The 18,603-nt window shown below is 41.3% G+C and overlaps 1 protein-coding gene across 11 annotated transcripts in view; it reads left to right on the plus strand.

The window, feature by feature from the left end:
• Positions 1 to 18,603, plus strand: part of LOC132201308 (RNA-binding protein Musashi homolog Rbp6) — a 205,354-nt gene that overhangs the window by 155,718 nt on the left and 31,033 nt on the right. For 8 of the 11 annotated variants that reach the window (XM_059627367.1, XM_059627377.1, XM_059627370.1 and 5 more), the window contains one exon: positions 2,719 to 2,823. In XM_059627367.1, the coding sequence (XP_059483350.1) occupies positions 2,719 to 2,823 (105 nt within the window). The remainder of the gene's footprint in view (positions 1 to 2,718; positions 2,824 to 18,603) is intronic. The other 3 variants (XM_059627369.1, XM_059627371.1, XM_059627375.1) reach the window with 1 other exon arrangement.

Raw genomic sequence — 18,603 nt, forward strand, 5'->3', positions numbered from 1 at the left:
CTATCCCTTTGTGTGCGTTTGAGACCGATTGGTTTTTATTACATTTTTGAATTCGGCGTTGGCCAAATAAACCGTGTTGGACTAATGACGGCGGTGTTTGTCTTTGGCCGAAAGTTTCGATCTGGCCGCATCCTATCCGCCGCGTGTGATTTGATTTGGAAAGTGGCTTTCGGGGGCAATTAAAAAGTTTTTGTGTCGACCTTAAGCGCGGTAGCAGGCCTGCTGGTAAGACTTCTCAAGACACACTTTGGTGTTTGCTGTGCTTTGCTAATCTCTGTTATTTCGGCGCGGCAAAGCGCATTTGAATTTTATAAAGTTTGCAACCGGCTTTGCGATTGTTGTTGTTTCGAGTTTGTGTCTCCGAGAGCGGTTGCTGACCGCACGCTTAGTTTGCTCGGGCAAAGACGACGGATTAGATCGGTCGGTTGAATCGACGCATTAGCCATTCGTGGCCTAGCCCGTCGCGATAACTGCGAGAAAAAACTACGCACCCAGATTTACGCAAATCCGTTTGCAAAACCTGAGTTCAAACTTTCAAAATCAAGCTCATTCCAGCAGACTGTTGGCAGGGTTGTCCGATCCTACCTGAAAGACTGTGCGAAGAGTGCCAAAGGTTTTAAAAAAAAGAACATTCAGTACAACCTTTGGATTATTATTTTTTTTTGTGGTTTATCGAGATTTATTTATAAATTTTTCTTTTAATTTTTAAATCAGTTTTAGATTGATGAAAATATTTTTGGAAAGGTTTGGAATTGTCTTTTTGCCCTCCAAATTTATGAAACTAGGCACAAAAACTAGGGTCAATGGTCACAATCATTTTAAGATCTGAGGTTAGTAGGCCTTTAAATTTATAATGCGCTACAAATTTTTTGAATATATAAAATAAGTATTTTATTAAGTGAGAAATTGTTTGCAATAAAAAATTAAATATAAAATGTTTAATACTAAAAAGTTTGATTGGTTGAAAAAAGAAAAAAGAAGGATTTTTTAATGAAAAATAACAAAACATAATTTCACACAATGTCAAGTGACCTAAAAAAAAAATTAAAAAGTTTCTAAACACATACACACGATTACAATAGCAAGTATCGAGATAAACGTTTTGAAATTAGTGTGAAATAAATTATGAACGACACTATTTCAAAAGCAATAAAAAATACTTTGTCGTCGTGAATTGATTAAAGCGGTCAATGTTTTCGTGTGCCGCAATATTATTATTCACCGCTGTTAACGCGGCAGTCCTGAAAATGAGCTTTTCGCAATTATTTTTACTTTGTTGGGCGCGGCGCCGCGGGAATTTATTGCCGACCGCAGTGCACAATTTATGAAATAGCGACTTTTTGATGTGAGAGAGAACAAACCACAGAGCGGCCTCGAAACCGATGGAGTTTTTGGCGAAAAAAGCTCTAGGAATTCCAATTTTGAGGATGATCAAGTGGTTTGCTTTTTCCGTTTATTCTCTCTCACCGGCGAGGGAAAAACGAGAGCGAGCGAGGGCGGCGGAGATGGAATCGCGGGAGTGGGAGCAAAATAAACGCTTCCTTAATCTTATTTTATATTTCTTTTACGGCATGTTTTTATCTTGATTATACAAACACACCATTTTTCTCTTTCGCCTCCGCCTCTATCTTTTTCTCTCCTACGCCAACCTTTCCTTACACATATATATTTATTAATCCGCACCAACTTTACAGTTCACTGGAGAGATTCGCGCCCTTTTTATATTCTCCGCTCCGCCCTTTGTTTTTATTTGTTTCTTTAAATTTGGCCTCGTCGCTCTCTCTCTCTCTCTTTCTCTCTCTGGTGCGCGATATTTCACACTCTCTTTTCGCCCCCCGGATTTATTTTATTTGGCGCCGTTCGCAAGAAAAGAAGTCCTTTCAGCCCTTTCGCACCTTTCGCACGCGGCAATTGATTTTAAATAAGTGCGAACCGGGATCGGGATTTGCCGAGGCAATATTTCAATTTACACCTGCGAGTGAGCGAGCGAGCGAAAGAGGCTTTTCAGAGGCGCGTATTAGCCCAAAGTTCTTTCGCTGAGTGCTCCGATCGGACGAGACGCGAATGCTGATCCACATACAAATCAAACTTTTCTTCAAACTCGGGCGAAAATTGTTTTCGATCGCTACTCCGACCGACCAACCGACGCGTCTCCCACCTTCCTTCCTTCCGCCCGCACCAAACTTTCTTAATTACGATTAATCGCGCTTTCTTGCTCTCCCGCCAACAACCGAAGAGCCAAGTGGAGAAACAAAATTAACACTTTTGTTGCAATGCTCCAGTTTGTGTCTTCACACACGCTAGGTTTCCTAAAACTTTAAAATAAAAATTAGTTTCGGAAAGACTTAATCTTTGCGAAACATTTCTATGTAATTGTGAAAGTGTAATTATTAGTTGTGTGTTATTTTACTCTCGAGTGCTCTTGAAATTCAAATATATCCGTCTGGCTGCGAGAGCAGGATTCATCTCCAGACCGTGCATCCATGCATGCACAGTGTCGGTTGCAAGTTCCAACTTAATAGGGTCGTAGATGGGAAGTGCACGTCGATTACCCCACTTACTTGCTCATCTTACCATAATCGCTAGCAGACGAGGTCTTCAACCGACGCAATAATGCATTCAATTTATTCAAGGCCTCGTGATAAACCTTTGCCGACCTCAACGCTTTCAATAATTGTCCAATTAGATTAATATCTATTCTCTTCTCCTTTGTTTCAGATGGTGACGCGAACCAAGAAAATATTTGTAGGCGGCCTGTCAGCCCCGACGACGTTAGAAGACGTTAAAAATTACTTTGAGCAGTTTGGGCCGGTGAGTACAAATGTATCTATCTTTCGCCGCACAACTCGTATTAATTTTAAACAAAAACGATGACAGCTACTATTTCTTGGCGCCGGCGGAAAATGCTGCTGCAGCGAATGTTACAAATGCAGCCAGCAAAGCGGAAAACGTTGCTCGCTCGGCGCCATATAAGAATACCTACCTACCTACCCTGTCAGTACTCGCAAGACAAATATCTTTCTACCGCAGCTTTCAGCTTCAAACGGACGCCCGAGGCTATCGCCGTTTAATAATTTTTACGTAAGGGCGATTTTTGTGCCGAGTAATCAAACTTTTTGCGATATTCTGAAATTATTAATGGGAAATACCTGAGCTCCAACCTGCCGCGAGCGTTTCAAAGCAAAGTTTCCTGGAATTTTGTTTGATGAGAAAAAAAACGAATCCTTTTATTATGGCGCGTTTCATGAATGAAAATTTATATTCCTTTTTTCATTCTATTAAAACCATATAATATTAAATAATTTAATGGAAAATGTCTAGAATTTATTAACTTTTTATTTATCTTTTTCACTCAAATTATTGTTGTCTATTTTTTACCCGATTCATTTTTTGCTGAGCAAACGCAGAACCTTCCGAAACATTCTCAATATTGCATGGATCACTTGTTTTGCTCATTCCTGTGCAGCCAATCGAGTGGCACGTATAGTCCAGGGATCAAATTTTGGTGCGTGTAGGTTGGATGGATGCTGCAAATCCTAGAAACGCCACAAGGGTGGACTTCGGGCTTTGTCGCTGGCAGTGGAGAGCGATTGCTGCTGCTTTGCCGGCGGGGTCGTGATTTGTGCGCCGCCTCATTAATAATTGGACCACTTAGTGTGGCGAGCGGTCCGAATTAATCATTGATCGGCACCGAGTCTTGCAACTCGAATGGAATATTTGATGGGGCCATTCATTTGGAAGAAAGTCAGTCAGTCACGGGCGACAGCAACAAAAGGCAAAAGACGTCGCCGGCGGCCAAACAAATGGCACAATGTCCCATTTATCGCAGCCCCCTATTCACCCGCGCGATTCATCGAAACCTCTCGGCGTTTGTTTCGGGCAAACACGGCGCGCGCGGTTTCCGAACCGAAAGCGAGACGAGCGCGAATCCACCGCCGCCGACGCACGCAATAAATTCCCTCATCCCTTTGTGCCGAAGCCGCTGTTTGCACTGCCATTATGTTTTGATGTAATCTCTCTCTCTCGCTCTATCCCGACCGCTTTTATTTATATTCATGAGAAACAAATAGACGCGTGGTACGCGGCGCCCTGGTACAAATGCCTACGGCCCCGTCAGCCTAGCTCTGCACGCACCCACATTTTGGCCTTTCCAGGTGTCAGCGTTTGACTCCGATCAAACCAAATTTAATTAGCTTAAAGGAAAGGATTTTAAAATTTTCAAAAATATGTAAATAAAAAAAATTTAGATACTTTTTTGTTGATTAAAATTTGTTTTTGGACAAATATTGAGGAAGTTATTGGTTTCATAAATTTTTTAGCGATAGCCATTATGACTTATAACTTTGGAAGCTAAAAATGCTTTATTAGTTTTTTTTTTTTAGAAAAATTGTCTAATACTGTTGAAAACTATACAAAAATCTCCGCCTGTAAAGGTTTCTGATAAAATAATCAGACCATTTAAATTTTCAGCAGACTCGTCTGAAATAAGAAATTTTCATCTGTTATCCTTCATGATTGAAGCATTTATTTCAAATTAGGTGCCAAAGTAATTACTCAAGATAAACAAGAGGCCTCGTCTCGCTCTTTTACGACTTGGGCAAAGTTCGTCATCTGCATGCAGCTCTGGCAAACTCTGGTGGACCGAAAGGGCGGTGCATCGCTGATTTGCATAAAACGCCCGCAGTCCCTTCAACTTGCTCATAAAAGTGGCGGCGTGACTCGATTGTTTTTGTCGCTGGCAAACTAACTTTGACATCAGTCTAATGAAGGGCGAAGAAAAAGAGAGAGGAAAAAACTGCGGAAAACTAACGCGAGAAGAATTCGTCGACTTGACGGCTTCTCCCCTCCGCCGAAACTTTCAATATCCCCCGCTTTGAATGTGACAATTCAGATCTGCTCATGTGCGAATAATAAATTAAAACTCCCGTCGCTGCTGCTGTGGAAATATAATACGCGCCCGCGGACCCTCTATTCCATCTGAATAATGGAGCCGTGCCGCCATCGATCAAAAAATTATGCCCATTTAAACGTGTCTTTTCCACGAATGAAAAATTCCAGCTGCGGAAAAATGGCCCCACATTTCAACTGTCCAACCAGCAATAAAGGAAAAAAATATGTATATAAATAAACGGGGCCCTTTTTATTAAACGATTTTTACAATAATGTTTGGAAAATAAAATATGAATAGAGAGTTTCGTGTTTCCGGAGTGCATCAATCACGGCGGAAAATAGCGATTTGCATGTGTGGTGTACCGGAGATGACGAGATTGAGCACGTGGGGGTGGTTGTCGGAGGGGGTGGTTGGGGATAAATCTGGGTCGATGCGCGTTCGATAAGGTGCAAAGTGCAGTGCGGCACTGACGAAAACGAATCGGATGATGCGAAGGGGTTGATAGCGTGGTCAGCCGGTGGGGCGGGATAAAAAGAGGGCCATTTTTCAAGCGGTAATTCCAGACCCGGAGGCCTCGACCCACCCTCCACCTCCCACCCACCCACCCACCCGCCGTCTTATCGTCCGAGTGACAAATGATTGGTATGGGTCATTGCGTGCCACGCTGCTCCACCGCCGCGTGCAGTTTGCTCTGACCGCACTCGGCTATTTATAAGAGCCAAGGTGCGCCCTCGCAGACCATCCCTCTCTCCACCCGCAGACGAACCCAACGGCCCACCCGAGGCCCACCGACGTCTCTTTTATTATGAATTAATGCCACACGTTCGCCCACGATTTCATTTTATCGCCGCGCACAAAATGTAAAAATCGTCCCGAATACCCATAAATTTCTCATTAAATGGGGTTTGAACCTGCAGGAACAATTCCATTATATTTTTTCCACTGAGGTTAGTCGTAAAACAGAAGGATTTTCCATCATTAATTCAAGTTAAAGGCCCTAGAAACCTACAGCACTTTGAAATTTAAGGTTTAAGTTTGTGGTAAAACTCTGCTTACGTTAAAGATTTTCCAATCCAAAATAAAATACAGTAATAGAATATATATTTAAAAATTAAAGAGTTCTCCAATTTCCACAAATAAAATGCCAACAACTATTTATAAAATTCGACCTACACGCCATAAATAATTTTAAATAAAATTATATGCTTCATAATTCCTAGAATAAAAACAAACAAACTAGTTTTTCAACAAAAAATATTAAAGGTGGTGCCGTGTTTTCCATTTTTTTTTTTTTATTTTTAATAAATTGCGTTTAACAATTGAATGCAAGTAATGTATTGTAACAATGTGGACAGTTAAATAACAATGATAATTTTCTTGTCGCTTTTTATGATAATTAATTTAAATGTGTCAATTTAATTTTAAAATATTTTTATAGAACTGGTTAAAATCCAAAATCCTTAATCAAATAGCTCTCATGATCGCAAAATATTTTAAATATTACAATTCTGATTTTCCAAATATTGTCAGACTCTTTTTCTCTTTTAATCTTCCACTTTTTTTAATATGTATAAAAAAACTAACTGCATCAAAGCTTTGCAATTAATTAAGCAATACAAAAGCCGTCTGATTGAAACAATAGGTGTCTGTGTGCAGGCAGGACACACTTCTTGCAGTATTACTCCCGTCGAATCGGCGGCGTGTGTGTGTGTGTGTGTCTGTATAATAACACGGGAGAATTCGAGCAGCAGCATTAATGAGAGAGCGCCCGCGGCTCTGGATGAAAGCCAAAAGCGAGGGCGGAAGGAAGGAAGGGATGCACGATATTGCACCTAGCGCACTGAAATTTGGCCGCTGACAAATTTATGTGTGTCACACGGCGTCCTTAGGGTCGCTCGTTCCTTCTCCTTAATTCCTTGCCGAGGGTTGGCAGAGCGGAGGGTGCTGGAATTTCAAAGTGCTGCCGTTTAAGACGGAATTTAGCGCCGCCGCCGCCACGTGCAGCGAAACGAACGTTGGCCCAGGAATTCCACGTCAAAGTGGCTCATCGCGCAGCCCCCGTCAAGTGCGCGCTATTAATTGGATTAATCTTTCCTATGCACCGCCGAAACTAGTTACGCAAGTTGGCAAACACACAAATCCCGCTCTTACCCCAAAATGCAAATCGAAACCAAAATCCCCTGCTAATTATAAATAATAATCAATGCAGATTTAAAAAGGGATTAGAATTTTAATCATTCATTAACATAGTATCTGGATGGATTTATGCAAAATGATTTCATTTTTCAACAGTTAAAAAAATCTGACGGATTAAATATTGAACAGTTTCCTTATTTTATCCCAGCGCTAATCCCTTGCAAATGGAAAGCTTTGAACATTTTTATACTAATTATAAAAAAAAATTTAAAAACAGCTGGAATCGTTACAAAAATAGTTACTTTATAATCTAACCAAAAAAAGTAAATATCTAATCTTTTGATAAGTTTATTCCTGCTGAAAAGAAAAGCGACTTTCAGTCTCTCAAAAAGGAAGTATTTAGAAAAGTATATTATATAAGAAATCGCAATTTGCGGAGTTTGCTGCACTTTGGCGTCTTGGGAAAAAGGAGTGTGTGTTTGAATGGAATGGAGACGACGTGTCCCCGAAGAGTGTAATAATAAAGGATTAGAGGAGCGAGGAGCGACGAGTAGTGAGCAGTGCGACCGACCGACCGACCGGTGTGAGTATTGATCGGCGGAGGCGGCGGCGGGGCGGCCGCGTGCGTGGGAGGAGGGCCGGACGAAATCTCCTTGCACTCGAGGGGCCCGAGCGCGCGCGACACGCACAGGTGCTTTCTTTCTTTGCTTCTTTATTTGCCGGCAGGGAACCGCACCGGCTGCTCCCGCGATTAAAAATTCAACCCCCCAGACCACCCACCTTGCCGACTGTCACTCGACGAGCACTCATTAATTAATCCCGCCGCCGCGCGCCCGTGAGAAAGAACAGAGAGAGAGAGTGAATTAGTTGCGTGCGTGTGTGTTTCTTGTTTACTCTCAAGTGGGTGCGCGATTTGCGAGCCTCCTGCTGTCACTTCAAGCCGCTCCTCTCGAATAATTACACATCTGCCGTCTAATTGAGTTTTCGCGAGGATTCTCTGGAAATATCATCTCGGTCATAAATGCACCACTTTCATGCAAAACATTTTGGATTATGATTATGAATAATTATTACGATTCCTACTAACCTGATAAAGGTTTCTCAGTTTGCTCTCAACAAAGGCGGCCACGTTTGACAAAAACCCAACCTTGTCAAGAATTTCCCTGAAATTGCATTATTTTTGTGTTATTATCCAGGCACTCATGCGCCCTGTTTTTATAACAAATTAAAAATTAAATTAATATCTTCTTACGGTATGAATTATTATTATTTTTGCTTTTGATTTGTTCAATTGTTACATCACATTCTGTAATTTCAATTATTGAAATTTGTCTGAGATAAAAATATTGTTGGCAAAAACGGCACCGCGACTAGCAAGAATTTTACTGAAACCTCCGAGATCAAAAATACCCCATCCTCCACAATGAGCCTCGGTTTACTAAGTTTTTAAGCATTATTATCATTAAGTAATCAGCACCTTTCAGAAATCGCATAAAAGATTTACACTAAAATCATTGTTGAATTCAATTTTTTTTTTAAAAAAAGAACAAAAATTTAACACGCGGTTTTACCTGTGATCTGTGATAAAATTTCAATTGAGCGCCGTCCATAATTCACGTAGCGCCGAGTTCAATATCTTAAGTGGCATTATCCAATTTCCTTCTCGTTTTTCCTCTTTTTCCTGGTGCGATATGTAGTGACAATGAATGGCTCGCGTTATCTGGCCGCCGGTCAAAACACTCACCAGTGAAATACGATCGCCCACTGCACTTCTCTCCCAATCTTTTGTCTTCTTTCGATAAGGAGAAGAAACTCTCTCATTCTATTTTCTTCCCTCCACCTAAAAACATGCAAAGCTTTTCCTTTTGACTCGACAGTCATTAGGACCGTTTCTTCTTATTTACCGCGCTGATTTATTCTCCTCATCTTATGTGAATTTTTTGCCTATTACCTGCGTCGGAGCGAAACGCCGCAATGAAATATTGTATGAAAAGGAAACTCGCGAGTGTAAAAAAAGTCGTGCGTAATGGGCGCCACTTTTTCAAACGCCTCCCTTTCAAAATGAAAATGTGCTCTCGCAGCTGTCAGTGGGCGATAAGCGAATTAAAATCCGCGGACAAGAAAGACGTACGCGTTCTTGAACACCTGCCGTGATTGGATTGGCCTGTACAATGCTCTCTCTATCGCTCCCTCGCTCCGTCGAACGGACCGAACGACCGGAGTGCATTATCTATTATTTACAGCGCGAGGCCCTGTAATTGGCCCGCCATTGTGCAGCTCCTCTTACTCTATCGCCGGCGATAACATTAATTAATTAATTGATCGCCCCCGCCCGCCCAACCACCCACCACTGCCATGGATAAATAATAATCAATAAGGCTCCACCTGAAGGGACACGCCGAACACATCCGTCCCTTCGTCCGCTTGACCAGACCGAATAATTAATCTCAGTGCAAAGTTGTGCCCTTGCAACCGACCGACAACGGTTTTTGCTCTTGATATTGTGCGGCTTCCGAGCATATTGAAATAAGCCTTGCAGATTCTATTCTATGTTTTCTGCAAAGCTAATTTTTTTCCCCTATTTTAGCAAACATTATTCCTGTAAAAATTCAGTAAAAAATTAGTCTGTTGACAGAAAATCAATGTTCCTCTGAAAGTTAATAGCATTTCTGGCAAACATACGAGCATTGAAAAAAAAATATTGTAAATTTGATTACTTTTCCTATTAATTACTTTTTAAAGATTTAGAGCCTGATAGTTGCGACTCATTCTCATGACCTTGAGCATATGAATAACATTACAAGGTCAACTGCAAAGTCGTCGCAACGATCAATTAGTCAATTTTCATTCCCAAATTCGTTCTCGCAAATTAAAATATTTTTCATAATGATTTTCCTATTAATTTAAATTATTTGTAAAGGTATTGCTGGTCAAAATGGCATCACCTTTTTTGATTTCTCTTATTATAAGACTGGTTTTTACCAGTTTTATGACTAATAATTGAATAATAATTACGAATCAGACTAAACATAAGATTAACGTTGAGGGACGGTGCTTTTCAATTCATCTCAGTTTTGAGCTGCACCTGTGCTAATTAGATACATCAAAAATGGCGACGTGTTTTCTGGCTGGCGTTTTTGTGACATTAATCTGAATAACCCGGGACGTTTCATTATAAAAACGGCTTTGCCACTTTTTCGCCATCCGAAACGGCTTATGCATGAAGTCGGCGCGCGGCGGCGGCGGAATAACACAGTTGTCACCTCGCTGCCAGCACACAGTGCGGCGTGTCAGTTAAAGTGCAGGATTAATCTATCTGGTGTCACATTTACGTGTGGATGAGCGGCGGTTATTGCTGCGGCTTTTATCTGCTGACCAACCCCTGTTTTAAATTTTCCGTGCAAAAACTTTGAGTTACGACGAGGTACATCCATATTTTAATGCCCAAAGTTGAGGCGGCAGGTGCGCACGGCCCGAATTATGCAACCCGGCGAACGCGCGCGAGATCCAAATTGCCTACCTGCAAACTTTGCGTTTCTTATCCCCCAAATTGCACTCGCGCCTAAACAGCCAAGCAATTACCCGAAACGGCTTCTTATTTTTCAGCCGAGCTGCTCGATTTGCCGTTGAGAGGAAAATAATCCTGCTGCGATTCATCTCTCCTTAATTCCGCTCTACAGGGCAATAAAGAATTTTGCATTTTTTTTCACCCAGCCTCTTTTGCTTAAATTTAATTTCGTATAAAAAGTTGCAGAGTCACCGGGATGAAAAATCGCCAGATTTCAGCAGATTAAGTGAAAAGTTTGAGGCAATTTTTCATTTTCATAAAACAGAAAACGAGAAACTTTTCCCCCATTGCACTTTTTTATTTTTTCGGTCTGAGTTCATTAATAAAAGCAATTACGATTTTTGGTGCCGTTTGAAGTGTCACGCATCTTGAAGGAGGGGCTGCTCGCTCTCGTTAAAATGATGCCCCCGCCGCCGCTGCTACATTTTGCGGAACAAAGCGCCGGCAGAGCGAAGCAGGAGGGCGAGATTAAGCTGTCGTGGGCACACACACACTGACTGAGAGAGAGACCCTCGACTGCATACTCAACATCTGGGATTACTTCCACTGCGTGACTGCTGTTTCGGCCTCTCTCTCTTTCTCTCTTTCTCGCAGCCAGGATTTTTGCGACTGTGCTCGCGATTAAGTAAAACAAATCCGACTCGTTTGGATTTCGCAGAGCTAATTAAGCCCCAGGGTGAAAAATAAATGATCGCACTCAAGAAAAAAGCAGACACAACAAATAACCTCCGGCGGATGTCGCAACCAGTCTCTCTGGCTCCTTTGATGCTGCTAATTTGATACATTTTTAATTGACGCCGCCACTAATTTCCCCTCGGCCGAGTTTCGCTGACGTTTAATTTCCGATCTTGATCAGCCTTTGATCATCCGAAAATTAGCTTCACAGAAAATGCACCCGACACTTCTTTCGTCCTTTGACAGCAAAAAAGCGCGAGGACAATCTATCTCTCAGTCAGTGAAAGAGAAAAACGGGATCGTTTAGAGAGGGGTTGTAATCGATGCGTCCATTTCGCGGTGATTTACGACGCAGGACGTGTAATTAGCAACACCTTTCCAATTTGCGACGCTAACGAGCGACCCTCTTAAAGTTTTGCCGAAAAAAGGTGCCATAACTGCGGAGAAAAGTGGGCGTGGCATTGATTTTTCCAAAAGTGCTTCTTCCACGTTGCCGGGACGAGAGAGATTTTTTATTGCTCGCGCGGAGGTAAAAAGTAAATTGAGAAGTTTGTCTGCTTCTTTTTAAGCGGCCCGAAGAAAGTTGGGAGCGAGTGATACCGTGCGTCCGGCAGAGCGGCGCCAACCGACCTGCTCCGCCGGCGCCACCCAAAGTCATGCACCCCTGCCGCCCGCGCGCGCGAAAATATCAACAACTTTTGCCTTTTTACGGCCAGGTGATTTACGCGCGCAGGCACCTCGCAAATGGAGCTTGAATAATGGCCCGGCCCCAATGAATTCCACCTCCAATTTGGGTCCTGCTGCTTTATTGCGCCCTCCGCTCGTCCGATCGAATCAAACTTGTCGCCACAAATCTCGGTCCCCTCGCATGAAAAAGCCCGAATTCTGCGTTTTATCACCACGCTCTAATTGGAAAGTTCACTTACTCAGTGATGGGGTATTTGTTGAAAATGATTTACTTTTATGGACGAAGCCAATTCCAGAATGTTGAAATGTATTTTGACGAAGTTTAGAAGCCATGAATAAAGGAATTAGATTTTAATTCAGACTAATTTATTTCACCAGGGCTCCAGTTCAGTGACATGAATTTACTATTCCATATTAGGCCAGCTTACAGAATTAGATACATGAATCCAAATCATTTCATATCAATTTAAAATACAAAAAGAGCTTATTTTCTAAATTTTAGTAGATAATATTTAAAGATCTTATCATGATTCTAGAATTATTTTGAGCCTTTTTTCATTTTTTAGCTTTTTTTAAATTATTTAAATTTATATTGACCATTTTCCTCATATTCCCTGTTTTTAAATTTAAATTTTTCTATTTTATATCTTCACAATTAATATGTATTAAAAATTTATTTTATTGGTAAATGTTTTAAAAGTCACTAAAAATAATAAATTATATAAAAACTCTTGTGACACGTTGTCTTGAAAAATCAATGTTTTCCCATTTTTATTATTATTATAAATGATATTAAAATATATATGAAAATACCAATAATTTTATATGACTTTAATTTTCCACTATAGAATTAACAATTGCATCATTACATACTTTTTAATTGTATTCTCCATATTGTTAAAAATTACACTGTTTACACTGTTAGTTAAACAAGAAATTTTTAGAGAAAAAGGCACGACCGCTAATATTACAAGAAAAAAAACTTCGAAGATATATAATAAAGACCCCATCCGCCGCTGTGTACCTCGGTTGACTAAGATTTTGTTCTTATCACTTATTATAAATTTTGAGCCAGTTTTCATTTTAAAGAACCTTACTGCGGGCTTTTCAAACTAAATTTTGAGCCCAAAAATTCACTTTTTGCAAGAAAATAGCAAATTTTTATCAGTCTTATAAGATTCCTTTAATTTGTTCAAATGGTGCATTTTATTCCGATTATGTTTTATTTACTCGGTATTTTTCTGGTCATTCTAAGGTTTTAATTACACAAATAAAATTTCATTCGAATTATACCGTATTTATGCTGCTTTTTGCCTGTCAAAGTTAGAAATTGTGAGATAATGTAGAATGTTGATTAAAGAGCACAGGTTAGAGTAGAAGTGCTAGGGTTATTTGAGTGCTAAAATTAGCGCAAATAGTGTTGAGAGAGAGCAGAGAGGCGCTGGTGCTGCCTGCGCAAGATTTACGAGCGAGGCGCTTTTTTGAACAACAAATTATGAGAGAATAAGTCTCCGTTTGGAGCCAGAGAGAGAGAGAGAGAGAGAGAGAGAGAGCATGGTGTGGCGGCCAAAGTTTACGACGGCGTTTTAGGTGAAGCAGGCAGAAGTGGTGCATGAATATTTTATCGCACTAAGCACAAACTATTTACTGTGAGAAAACGCGCGCGCTCGCGCCGCCCGTGTGTAAGGTGTAATGAATCTCTTCGCTTCTTGCGCCATAAATCGAGTTCATTGTTATGCAAAAAGCGACGGCCGGGATGAGAAATATTGCGCGCGACTCACAAAAGCTTCTTCTCCGTACCTGCAGCTTTTGCAGAGAGCGCGCGGTGCCGGAAGCGCGTTCGCTTTTAAAGATAGGCGCGCGCCTGCCTAAATTATTGAATTCGTAATCTTCGCCGCGTCGCCACACACAATGACGGCAGTGTGTGTGTGTCGGTTGCCCTCGCGCCCCCCGCACACCTCTCCCGACCGCAGATTTTATCAATTAATTAAAACAACAAGAAAGCAAGCGCACCCCTCGGCTCAATCCATCGACACGCTCTCTAATTGATTTCATCGATTCCCTTTCACGAAATTCAAGTAAAACTTGCAAGAAGCTTCAATACAATACAGTCCGGGAGAATGCCACTTTTTATTTTTAATTAGAAAAAGTTCAAATTTGAGGTGAAACATTTTTCAGATTTCAAACCATTCTGGCGTTTTCCCTTTTGGATTTTTTTAGGAAATATAAGGTTCGTAAAACGATTAAAATGAAATTTCCATTTTTTGTTGTTTGACATGTTTTCCTATTTAGAGAGTGTAAATATTTACAAAAATTAAATCCACCTCAAAAAGTAAATATTTGTCTACCTATTAAATTAATATCTTTTTAAAATATCTTTACAAATTGTGGCTACGAAATTCATCCAGATTGTAAAGTTTTGTTGAGGTTTGATTATATATCAAATTTTTATTGATTAATTCAAATTTTGTACAAAATTCCCAAACAAGCCACATTTTAAATCAACTAAGCTGCAATCGGAAAAAAAAATCCCAAATTTTAGGTACAAAATTTAGCTTACTGTTCTTTGTGAATATTACACTTTTGATTCTTATGGCAAAACCTAAATTTACCCAACAGACGATGTTGGAATTGTGGAGTAAGAATGGATTAAGACAAATTTCTCGTCGTGTAGTGGAGATAAGGGGTGAATCGGCGCGGCAGGTAAACGCTTTAGGTTTATTGTTCCACTTTTGATTTGTTTTCTGTTTAGCGCGTGCTGTGTTGCTCAGGCGCTCTCTCTCGGCGCCAGAAGTGATAAAAGTAAATTCCTATGGGTGCATTTAGCGCCCGCCCGACCACCCTCCACTCGAGCCAAAGTTTTGGCGCCCGAAATTTAGGTGCGAAGTTTACAAAAGGTGCATTAGCACGTCGTACGTATGTACACGCGGGGTTTATCTTAAAATTTAGCGTCAAAATAACATATCGAGATAATCTGCGGCGCTAACAATGCTCGCTGTCTAACCGCAAAACCTTCCCTCCCAGCTACGTAAATTTCCCTTGTGAAATTCATCGCGAGAGCGAGAGAGTAGGAAAAGTCGTTTAACAAAACGTTTTATTTTGTCGGATAGATAGTTTTCGCGTCCATTTGGCCCCTCAAAGTGCATTTCGCTCTCTTTCTCCGCCGCGACTTTTAGAGCGTCCCTTCGCAGCTCACAACAAAAGCAGTGGAGCGTGCATGATTGCTTTCAGCGGCAGCAGCAGGGCCTTGATCCTTTTTACGTCTTTTGCTCCGGTTCTCCTCACATTCAATCTGCCCCATTCCTTGCATACCCTCGTAGCGCCACCAGCGCCGCGAGTAATTAGATTTCGGCCCCGCAACCAAAAAGCGGCCCGTACGAGAGAGCAACAAATTGGCCCGCTCTACTTTCTGATTCGACATGAGTCGCCTTCTGGTTCCCAGTCATTAGCACCCCCTCCTCTCTGTGCAAATCTTTCGTCAGTTTTAATTACTTGATCGTCGCCCGCGTGAATCGCAACGTGTATTTCGCACGAGAATGTTGGTTGGGCCTTTGTTTGTCCCCTGATTATCCAAGAAAATTAATCGCCGAGCGGCTTTGGCACGGCGCCACGCTCCAAATTAATAACCCCATGCAAATTTGATCGTCGTGTGTCGTACTCTGCGGAATTCGTAATTCATGACGGTCTCCAAATTTCTGCTCAATACTGACAGATTGGTCGTTAACCCCGAGCACCCTCTCGTTTATATTAATCGTGTTTGCTATTTCGTCCATTGGAAAGAGACCTGCTTTTGCGACAAGATCCGTTCTGGACGGAGCAGATGGCACCAGAGAATGGCAATAACCGGGTGTCTTCCTCTTGCTCCGACATCCGACCGAGTGCAGCTCTATTAAAATCATTCTGACAAAGTCAGCAGCGCCCGACTGACACTGCAGCGTGTTGCGCTGACTTGGCAATAAACGTGCCGCCGAGACACAGATATCGCGACACGATTTGATACACATGCTTTGGATTGACGTGCAATTATTATTTTGAGCCAATTTCAATTTAACTTATCAGGTGAGTGGAAATGGACTGAAAAGGTTCATTTATTTACCATTTTGGAAGATGGTGGAAAACACACAATTGCATAAGTTACTCAAAAGCCTTCCAGATTTTCTTCCTTAGAGATTTTGACCTTCTGAAAGTTAACACCCTTTGGATTTTAATCTTTAACGCCGCTTTGTTTTGAATCCAAGTGAGTCCTGTCACTAATCCAAATTTGAAATAAAAATTTTTAAGAACTAGAACAGGTTTAAAACTATGGCATTATAAATTAAAAGTATAATGAGAAATAAATATAAAATATAAGGAAATAATACAATTTAATAGCTGCTGTGCGCTCATTTCCCGCCACTATCGTCCGGAAAAACATACCGTTCGCACACTGAATCTTGCGTTATCGAAAAATTGTAAAGGGTTCGGATGTGTGAATCCTATACTGGAGGGATTTCACGGCACGGTGCCGAATTTTACGAGCGGGCATTAAATCGCAGCTCGTTTCGGCGAAAGATGAAAGGGAGGAGGGGCTGGCTTGCAAGTCCAAGAAAGAAAAATTACTTTCGGCAGCACCTGCGCGATAATCTGCATGAAATTAATAGGGGCTGCGAAGAGAAGCAGCGGCAGGAAGTGCCTTAATGACGTGTCGCCGCCGTAAAAAGTCGCTTAAAATAATAAGACGGCGGCGGCGGCGGCAGCGAATTTGGGTTTGGTAATTGAGGAGCTGCAGGGGGCGGTTTGGCGCTGCCTGCTGCACTTGATATCGCCGCTCCCTGGGACAACATTACCAAGTCTAATTTTCCATCAGAGCTCGAGGCCTCGCTCGCTTCCCCCAAGAGGCGGTTTCGTTCGCTCTTTGCACGCCACGCGGCGGCTCCTCAAGCAATCTCCCTCCTTTGCCAACTACCTGCTTCCACCTTATCATGCGTGCCAGATAGAAATCAGCCTTCGGAAATAAAAGCGAAATCGAGAGCTGCGAAATCACGTTTCGATTTCTTTCACGCTCGGCATGTATTTGCAGATGGAAAAGCAGCAAAGCACGCGCCCGCCCGCCGTTCTCAAAGGACGAGAGCGTGTGTGCATAATCTGCAGGGGCGAAAACGTTCCCCAAATGTTGACATTTGCAAACCGAGTCCAACGAATCCACCTTTGTTTCGATTCGCTCACCTATACGAATGAAAAAAAACCAAGCGAGTGCAAATATTCCCAAAGCCAAAACTATTTCATGCTTGGCTCAACTTTCTTTTCGAGAACACAAAGAAAGCTTTACGTTTTTCTTTGAATCTCGAGAAATAACAAGGAAACGTGCAAAACTCTTCATCGATTTGGCCATACGGAGGGAGAAAACTGTAGAATGTATGCAACCTGCGAAGCAAACGTTGAAAGTTGTTTAAATTTTATAGAATATCAAAACATCTATGATACTTTTCGTTTTGATTCTTTTCTTAAGATTGAAAGCCTGCGCACCACTTGGTTCTCGCAAATGGACGATGAAATATTCAAAAAGAGGCTAAAAGCCGCCATCAGCATTTTCTTGGAATTGGTGCCCATTTTTGCGCTGCAGCACTCTCAGCCCTTATCGCGGGGACACAATGAAACCTGGAAATAATGCGCGTTCGTGCCGGTGTTGCCGCGGTTCAATTAGAATAATACCCATAAATAGTGCGTTTTGAACAATGGCGCGGTCGTAAAAATGATTAACGTGGCAAGAGTAAATCTTGCGCGGACGCCCTTTCTTTGCCTCCGCAGCAGGTACACAATATACACGCAAAACACAAACACCTCCAAACACATTTGAAACCGCAGCACACTCCGCCGCCGAGAGAGGTAATGGGCCTGTTTTTTCTCTTTTCCTCTCCCTCGCCTGCCACACGTGCAATCTAAATTACGCTTTTCGCTTGAATATGCATTCACCGAACGAGCTGCTTGGCCTTCGCAAGGGCAGTGACGAAAAAGGAGATTCTGTGGAAGATTTAAATAAATTAGAAAGGATAAGAAACTACATAATATTACTTGTAAGCTAAGTAATATTATTAAAAAGTTATTAATATTATTTTATTGCTATAATAATTCATACTTAATAGGTGCATTTAACCAACCTGAACTTAAATAAAAAATTCTTGATAGTGGCGATTTGTTCAACAATTCCTGTTTATGTCATTAATTTTTTTTTCAGTTGAATTAAAAAAAAAATAATCCCAAATGCAGCTAATATGAAAGTGCTGAATTTTTAATTTTATTCAACTTTTCAAACAAATTATGAGGCAACCCCAGGGATTTTGGTCACAAATCTAGTTTTAGATTTCCTCACAGGGAAGATATACTTAACATAAGATTATTCCAAAACTTCATGTTGTTTTCCTCTTGTATATCTGTAAAAGCATAATTCACTTTTAAAGCAAAATACTGAACTAACGCTGCAAAGTTTATAATTACTTGATATATTTTAAACTTGCCAGTCGTTTTGATTCCATCAAACGGAAACGAACCCCACCGAGAGAGCAGCGAAAGTTTTTGCGTCGATTATTAGAAATTATGCAGGCGCCCCAAAAAACTTTGCAAATTAGAAAATTGTTTGGTACGCAAGGAAGTTGTGTGCGGAATGTGG

Source organism: Neocloeon triangulifer, unplaced genomic scaffold (genome assembly GCF_031216515.1).
Source record: "Neocloeon triangulifer isolate White Clay Creek 2 clone unplaced genomic scaffold, ASM3121651v1 ptg000014l, whole genome shotgun sequence".
Lineage (NCBI taxonomy): Eukaryota > Metazoa > Arthropoda > Insecta > Ephemeroptera > Baetidae > Neocloeon > Neocloeon triangulifer.